The sequence below is a fragment of the Alligator sinensis genome, unplaced genomic scaffold, assembly GCF_000455745.1.
Source record: "Alligator sinensis unplaced genomic scaffold, ASM45574v1 scaffold1065_1, whole genome shotgun sequence".
NCBI lineage: Eukaryota > Metazoa > Chordata > Crocodylia > Alligatoridae > Alligator > Alligator sinensis.
In genome coordinates, this window is record NW_005842812.1 from 481,180 (window position 1) to 489,262 (window position 8,083).

Consider the following 8,083-nt stretch of genomic DNA (forward strand, 5'->3'; position numbering starts at 1 on the left):
GAGCGGGGCGCAGGTGGGGGGGGAGCGCAGCTGGCGGGGGGGGCGCACACTCGCCTGGCTGTCCAGGTTGGGGCCGGGGGGTTATAGCCGTGCAGTCCCATTTGCCTGGGTGGTGAGGTGAGGCCAAAATTTGCTCTGTGTGAGGGGCCTGGGTGAGCTCAGGTAGGAGGGGTGCAGCTGCCCCCACTCCAACAATGCCCGGGGCTGGTAGCAGGGCTTGCCCCCCCTGCACCATGGGCAACAAGTGCCCCCTCCCACCCTGCTGGGCACCAGCAGCAGTATCCAGGAAGGGGGCACTGGGTGGGGGGGGAGGCCTTTGGTGGTAGGGCCAGGGCTCAGATTGGCATGGGGCTGAGCCCGCAGCGCCTGGCATGGGGTGATGGGGCACAGACCTCCTGCCGCCCACCAGGCTGGGGGCAGCAGTGGGAGCAGCCAGGCTGTGAGCTGGAGGCACTCACAGCCCCCCCCAGCATTGTTGGGGGGTGGAGGGCTGTGGTCAGGCTGCCCCCCTTCCCCGGGCACAGATCCAGACCCCAGCACTGGCTCCCCACATGGGCCCCTCCTACAGGTTGCACCATGGCCCTGGCAGGGGGGCCCCTGGTGAGATCCCAGCAGGGCACAGGCATCCCTGCTTCCCTCATCCACAGACCCATTCCCTGGGGCCCGGGTGACAGATGCGAGGGGCTGACCCACATCAGGAGAGGCTGTGGGACAGGGTCCCTGGCCTCTCCGTAGATGCCCCTGGCAGACAGGGGGCATGGAGGGCAGGGGAAGAGGGAGCAGCGCGGCAGAGAGGGGCAGGCCAGGCCCGATCGTGGAGAAAAGGCAGTTTATTGAGTGCAGTCAGCACACGAGGGAACAGCACACGTGAAACACGACTGGTGAGCGTGGGCTGGCAGGCGCTGCAGCCCGGGCTGGGGGGGGTCCAGTCCCAGAGCCCAGGCCACAGCTGCAGCACCCAGGCCCGAGTTAGCAGCTTTAATTCCTGAGCACGAGGGGCTGGGCGGGCCAGGTCCCTCCCGGACATGGCAGCGTCCAGACGTGAACACACACACACACACACACACACGCACGCACGCACGCACGCACGCACATGCCCCCCCCGGCCCCGGGAGGGGATGCGAGACACAGACACAGAGCGGCAGAGCAAGCTGGAGATGGAAGTGAGCGTGGTGCCATGGCGGCCGCAGGCTGAGCGTGCGCAATGCTTTGGCAGGAGCCGCAGGGGAAGCAGGAGCTGCCGGGGGCTGCGCTGGGGCCGGCCTGGCCACAGAGCCCCACAGGCATGCCGGAGCCCGATCTTGCCCTGCTGTCCTGTGGAGGGGCTGGGCTAGGGGGAGCGGCTCCAACGTCTTTTCAGGCAGGGGAAAACCGGTGGCAGCACTGCCCAGGGACCAGGACCCACTATGGCCCAACTGCCTCTGAGCCAAAAACCCAATGGGAGAGGGGTGGGTTTCTCTCAGCCCTGCCGCAGCCTCCCCCTCCAGGCAGCTCTCAAGGGGGAGGATGCCTCGAATCCCTGGGGGCCACAGAGGAAGCCCTCCCAGCCCAGAGGGGAGCACTGGCTACTGAGGGCCAGGATCAGCGGGCAGAGGGCACAACTTGGGCCCTGGAGTCAAATAAAATCAAAGGAAAAACACAAACAACCAACAACAGAAACGTACAAAAAAAATTAATCATCATCATCGAACCACAATCACAAGGGGCTGGAAGAACAGCCCCAGGGGTGGCATGGGTGCACAATGCTGCCCCATGGCAGGGGCAAGCACCCAGCCTCTCCCTCCAGGGGCCGGGAAGGGGCCAGAGAGGGCAGCTCCTGGCTCCCCCCTGCCTACAACCCATGGCCCCAGAGGAAAAGTCAAATTCTTCCAGGGCTCAGATTCAAATTGCCTCTGGCTTAAGCCCCTGCCAGTCTAGGGCGGGTTTGTCAGCACCCTCCATCCCTGTGCAACTGGGCCCTGGAAGCCAGGGCTGTGTGGAGCAGCAGTCTCCACTGTCTGGGTCCCCAGGCAAGTCCTGGCTATCAGAGGGATGCATCGAGGTGCCCCAAGCCCTGGGGTTCACCTGCGACTGCTACCTTTCCACCCCTCTGGGCGGGAGAAGCCAGCAAGGGGACAAAACAGGTCCAAAGGCAGTGAGGAAGGGGGTGCCGGGCAGCCCAGGGGCCATGTCCTGTGCGAGTCTGTGGCACCGTGGAGGGGCTTGTGCTGTTCAAGAGGAGCAAAGAAACCTCCAGGAGCCAGAGTTGCCCCCGAGCCGGCAGGGCCCTGCGCTGCAGCCGCCCAGCCCGGCTGGGACCTGTCCGGGAGCATCCAAAGGTGAAGCGAGGCTGGCAGGGCGGTGGGGGGGGTTAATGCCCTGATTAGGGTTTGAGGGGGCCGAGGGCCTAGATCTCCTCGACGCCGTGGGCAAAGATCATGACCAAGCCGGGCTCAAGCACCATGTCCTCGCCCATGTGCTGGTTCTCACAGGCCATCACCACCACGGCCTGCTTGCCAGGGATGCGTTTGGCCACATAGTTTTCGTAGTAGCGCCGGTTCATCTGCCGCGTCTCCAGTGTGGCCAGGCCCTGCGGCCAGTTGCGCTCATGGGCATTCTCGATCAGCTCGTTGACGATGGAGGCTGGGCAGCCGCTCTCCACCAGTGACCGCTTGATGACGGCCTGCAGCACTGCGTCCGGCGTGGAAATCATACCACCCCACCGTGTCACCCGGGCTGGCTGTAGCGAGTTCACCCACCTGTAGAGCGACAAGAGTAGGGTTAGGGGTGGGTGCTGAGCCAGCTGGCACCCCCTCTGCACCATCAACCATGCAACCCTCACCCTCACCCCTAGGTTTATGTGGTTTCAAGGCCCAGCAGCCACAGGCCCCCTCCACGCCCCATGCCGGGACCAGGCTGCTCTGTGCCGAGCTCCCTGCCACCCCCGGCCTGGCACTCACTCCAGGATCTCATTGTACTCGATGGTCTCCTCCAGGTTCTGCAGGTTGGGGTTGACACTGCGGATGGCCCGCATGTATGCCTTCAGCAGCTGGATGTCCCGCTTCTGGAGAGGGGCAAAGATGCTTGAAAAGTGCCGGAGAGCTAGGCAGGGGGGACCTGACCTTGCCCTCAGCCACCACCCACGCCCCTGGGCACCTGCAGCAGCTCCGAGCTGTTGCCCACATTGCCCCCTCACCAGTGCCAGGAGACCAGCCTGGGGGCCCTGCAAGGAGATCCCCCTGCATGGAAACGCAGTGCTCACCTGCTCAGCCAGCTGGTGCTTGTGCTCAGCTGAGGCCTTCTCCAGCTCGGCGATGCGGCCCTGCTGCTGCTGCACCACCGAGCGCAAGTGTCGGATGCAGTTGTGGTTGGGCAGCTCATCCTTGGGCATCTCCAGCCTGTGGGAGGGTGGCCGTGGCTGGGGTGAGTGCAGGCACGACCCCCAAGGAGCACCTTTGTCCCCCTCACCCCAGCCCCGCTGCACTCACCCGCAGCCCTGCTCACAGGTGACGGGGCGCTTGGGGTTGTGCTGGCAGTCACCCAGGTGGGCCGCCAGGGTGTCGAGGCGCACGACGGCTGTGCAGCCGAACTCAGCGTTGTCACAGGCAATCTGCAGCTTGGACAGCATGTTGCGCATGATGCGCGGCACGGGGCGCAGATGGGCAACTGTTACCACACTCCGATCCACGGGGCACGTCTGCTGCTGTGAGAACCACTGCGTGATGCAGGCGTTGCAGAAGGCGTGTTCGCAGTGCGGGGCCTGCCGATGGGGAGGCGGGGGTATGGGAGGCTGTGTTACATCGGGCCGGAAGCCCCCACAACCCCTCAATGCCAGCATGTACCCCCTCCCCTCCAGCCCTAGGGCTGTGCTACTGCTCCTCGGGCCCAGAACAACCCCCTGCTCTAGAACAGTGCGGTGAAAAATCTTTCGGAGGCCCCCTGCTCTGATACCCCAGCCTCTTTAAGGAGGACACCCCATCCTTCCGGGAGCTGCCCAAAAAGGAGCTGTTGGAGGTGGGGGTGCTACAGATCCCCAGGGACTGAGAGCCAGGTCTCCAAGCCAGAGGCTTTGCCCCTGGAGAAGCCATGCCAGGGCTGGCTGCAAGGGGGTACTCTCAGCAGAGAGAGGCCAAAGGCGGCTGCGGCTTGGGGAGTCCCCAGGAAAGATCTTTCCCCCTTCCCTAAAAGGGGCATTGGTTCCACAACTGCTCCCCCCGGCTGCCTGCTGCCAGCTGAGCCTGCAGCTGCTGAGGAAAGTCTGGCAGCTCTGCCACCAGCCCCAGCCCATGACTGTACAGAGGCCAGCTCCAAGCACTGCCCAGACAAAGCTGCTGAACTAAAGGAGACTCCAAAGGGTGTGGGGCAGAGACGCTCCCACAGGCAGCGGCTCGGGTCCCGCCCCGGGACCAACCTGCACCGGCTCCTCCAGGACCCCGCTGCAGATGGGGCATATGAGGTCTTCATCAACGTCCCCCTGGAAGCGTGCAACATCATACCCCATCGCTCGTCACCGGTGCCACAACCCTAGAGAGGAAAGAGAGGGGAACGTGCAGTCACCTTGCTCTGCCCCTGCCAGGCACAGCCCCGATACACACCCCATCCCAGGACCCCTCTGACCTATCCTCTCCCATCCTCCAGAGCTCTCCCAGGCCAGGGCAATGCCAACCTGCAGTGACACTGTGCCTGCAAGAATGAGCGCTGTGCAACAACTAATGCCCTTTAGGAGATACAGTTGCTCCTCACCTGCACTAGTGACAGCTATGGGATGCCCCTCATGAGAGCCCATGACCCTAGGCAACACCAATGGCAGCTGATGGCCCCCTCGAGCTGGGCACTGCATGGGGAGAGGCTGCATCTAGCCTGGCACCAGTGGGGCAGCAGTGAGCAGGGTCTGGCTCACAGTCACGGACATGGAGCCATGCACAGCACCAAGGGGTTTGGCACTGTTGGGACAGCGGCCATGGCTAGGGGGCAGGTCCTGCCAGGGTCACTCAGAGGTGGGCAATTACAACCCCAAGGGCAAGTCAGCCAGGCCCTCCCACCCAGCAAGCAAGCTGTGCTCCTATTGATTTAGGTTGCTTCCTCCATCTCTTTGCTTAAATGGCTCTGGGCATCAGGTTAGTAGCAGGAACTGATCTGCACTGGGCACCAAGGCTGCAATCGCCAGCATCCTACATGTCCGGCTCCTGTGGCACAGACAGAGGCCAACATGCTCCGCGGGGCAATAAGGTGCTGGAAGAGGGTGCCCGTGCTCTTGGCCAATGGCAGTGCTGGTGATATTCTGCTGTGCTTTGTACGGCTCCCACCCCCAGTCAGCTTCAAGCCCCGCCCATGGTTTTCCAGACATGGCAAACAGCAGGATTCGACCCACCCCACCCAAAAGAAGGGGCAGCAGCCCTTGTGGGGCCTGGGCTTCAGTGCCAGTTAGTTGGCCTTTGGCTCTCTCTGCCTTGTAGCACCAGGGCCCATGTGTAGGATGACTGCGCCTCCCTCGGCTGTCACACAGAAGGGACAAATGCAGAGGAAGGGGAAGCAGCTCAGCCCAGGCACCACCCGCAGGCAGCTGCTCCCCTGCTGAAGTACATAAATCTGCCTTCAAAGCCCCTCTGGGCAGCAAAACACTTCCCAGTTTCCAGGGCAAGGAAGCCCATGCAAGCTGTGGATGCCTTGGAAGCCGGCCGCACGACACACACGTGCTGCAGCAAAGCCCTGCCCTTTCCCGCCTGGAACCCAGCTCAGCAGCCAGCCCCACAACCGCAGGCCTGGCTGGATCCTACTGCTTTCTGCCATTAAACATATACGAGTTAACGAAGCTTTTAACAGCGTTTGCAGCATTGGGCTCCTTGCAGGGGCTCACATGCCTCCAAGAGATGGTTTTAATTCTCAAATTCAAGTGCAGAAGAAAAACACGCCCATGATGGAGGGGGAGCACTGGCCTGGGAGGGGGTCTCAGGCACCCAACCGGGGCCTTGGGGAAGTGCCGAGGGACCCCTGGGCGATACAGCCCTTTCCAAATCTCTTCACCACAAGGAGGGTTTTTGCACCAGTGCCTTGTGGATGTTGCGGGAAGGTTCTTTTGGGGCAGGACCCCACCTCTGCTCACCGCCCGCCCCCCCTCCGTGCACAAAGACTGCAGGACAGCCATGGGGGTTGCTTCCGGGCACAGATGGCCTGGCTGGGCTCAGGGCAAACCCAGCAAGAACAATGACTCCTGCTTCACCCCGTGACATGAGCACCGGGCAAGAGCACCTCCTGCCCATCAAGCTGGGAGGTCACAACCATCGTGCTCAGGAAGGAGCTGATCATGGACACCAGTTGGCAGCGCAGGGCTCCATCAGCTGTGCCAAGGCCTGGCAGCACTAGGCCCTGCCCACAGGGACCCTGAGAGAGGCTCAGGGCTCATTAGCAGAGCCACGGACCTGGCTCCCAGCCGAATGCGACCCCTCAGACTCTACCCCCACCCCAAAGGTTCCACACACCCAGGGACTCCTCCCCGTGTCCTGCCCCCCTCGGTGACCCAGGAACGGCACGCTTTTACCTTCTGCAGCAGAATTCCTCCCTGAACGGCACGGCCTCAGGCTCAGTCTGCTCTCTTCAGCAAGGCGCCCCCCGTGGCCCATCTTTCCCCTCCCTCCTCCTCTTCCAGACTACATGGCCATGCTTCTGGGACTGAGATCTGCACCCACGGGCCGGTCAGGTCAGACAGGACGATCTGGTTGTGGGGACCAGGAGGGGGAAATAAAAAAATAAATTAAAAAAGGAAATGAACGTGTGAAGTCAGCAGTTGCATGATGAGCTGCGTGGGGCTCTCCCAACCTCGGCGGGACCTCAGGAACAGCCCAGGCGCCCTTGGCCACACGTGCAACCCTGGTTCCCCCCACATGTCCGAGAGGCATTTGCCACACTGTGTCGGCGGCGCTGGAAGGACGCAACCCCACACTGAAGCCCTTGGGGCAGAATGAAGACATGCGAACCCCAGACCTGTGCTGCTTTCACTGGGGAGACCATTCCCATCTCATTCCCCCTGGTTCCAGAGGACCGGGTCCCTCGACATGCCCAGTGCAGAGGGATTTCCTCCCCCACCGCTGCACTTCCCAGCGACGCACTGGCCCACCTCAGCCCTGCCGGCACAAACAAGCCCCGGTAAGGGAAGGAGAGAAGCATCTCGTGCTGGCAGGGGTGGATGCAGCCCAGTTGCAGCGAGGAGGAAGCTTCCATCTGGGGATGATTTGACATCAGCGTTTGGAGGCAGAATAAAAACACTTGCCCGGTAGGTAAATGCAACACGGGCAGGTTACGCAACTTTCTAAATATAGCTCCTGCCATCGCCTCAGCGGCTTACGAAACACCCGGCTCTCCTACAAGTCCCTGGCTCGCTTTAGCGTTACAAACACCGACGGCAGGGAGCTCCGGCTCCGAAACGCATGGGCAGGAAGTGCCCTCGCTCTGAGGCAGAGCGACAGGGCACAGAGGGAGACGGACAGTCCAAGAGACGCCTGCCCCGGGAACCCGCCCACCTCCAGCCCCGCAGTTACAGCAGGCGAGATGCCGTCCTTCGGTGCAAAGGCTTCGCTGCGTTTGCAGACCTTGACTGGGCCTTTTGCATCTGCTGCTGCCAAGCGCAGCCCTGGAGAGACCCAGGGAGCTCCTTGGAGCAAGAGATGCTGTGAAGCCGGTGGTCCCGGCTCGAGGCGCGCAGGGCGGGAGCATGTCTGCGTACGGCAGGGAGCCCTGAACTCGCCCACGCACACAGCTGGGCTCAGCTGCAAGCCAGGAGAACGCCCCCTCTCCCCCCAGAACAACACCTCTGCTTCCCCGTGCTCCTGCCCGGGGGCGCTGCATGACCAGCACCACCCCCCTGTGCGAAGGTCGACATATCCACACAAGGCACCGCAACGGGGCCCAAAACCTGCCACAGCGCAGCAGCATTGAGGCAGCAGGCTCTTCCCAGGGAAAGCAAGCGAAGCCAAAGGCACCGGCGGGGCCTGGCCCCGCCCCGCGGCTCCACCCTGCTGCTAACGCACCTGCTACGAGGGACTGGAACGTGGGCGTGGAGCCCCCAGCCCAAGTGGGGGGTGGGGGAAGGGCCTCGGGGCAGGGCTTT

The 8,083-nt window shown here is 62.9% G+C and overlaps 1 protein-coding gene across 2 annotated transcripts; it reads right to left on the bottom strand.

The window, feature by feature from the left end:
- Positions 1-1,655: 1,655 nt before the first annotated feature.
- On the bottom strand, positions 1,656-8,077 carry RNF41 (ring finger protein 41). Of its 2 annotated transcripts, none has more exons than XM_025191387.1 (7): positions 7,094-8,077; positions 6,518-6,691; positions 4,391-4,503; positions 3,468-3,739; positions 3,242-3,377; positions 2,940-3,043; positions 1,656-2,738 (listed from the first exon to the last, which is right to left on the bottom strand). In XM_025191387.1, exons 3-7 carry the CDS (start codon positions 4,478-4,480, stop codon positions 2,387-2,389), a joined length of 954 nt encoding a protein of 317 aa, XP_025047172.1. In that variant the 5' UTR covers positions 4,481-4,503; positions 6,518-6,691; positions 7,094-8,077; the 3' UTR covers positions 1,656-2,386. The 2 variants fall into 2 exon arrangements, with proteins under 2 accessions (XP_025047172.1, XP_025047171.1); XM_025191386.1 differs by having other exon boundaries at positions 6,961-8,077.
- Between the last annotated feature and the right edge of the window lie 6 nt (positions 8,078-8,083).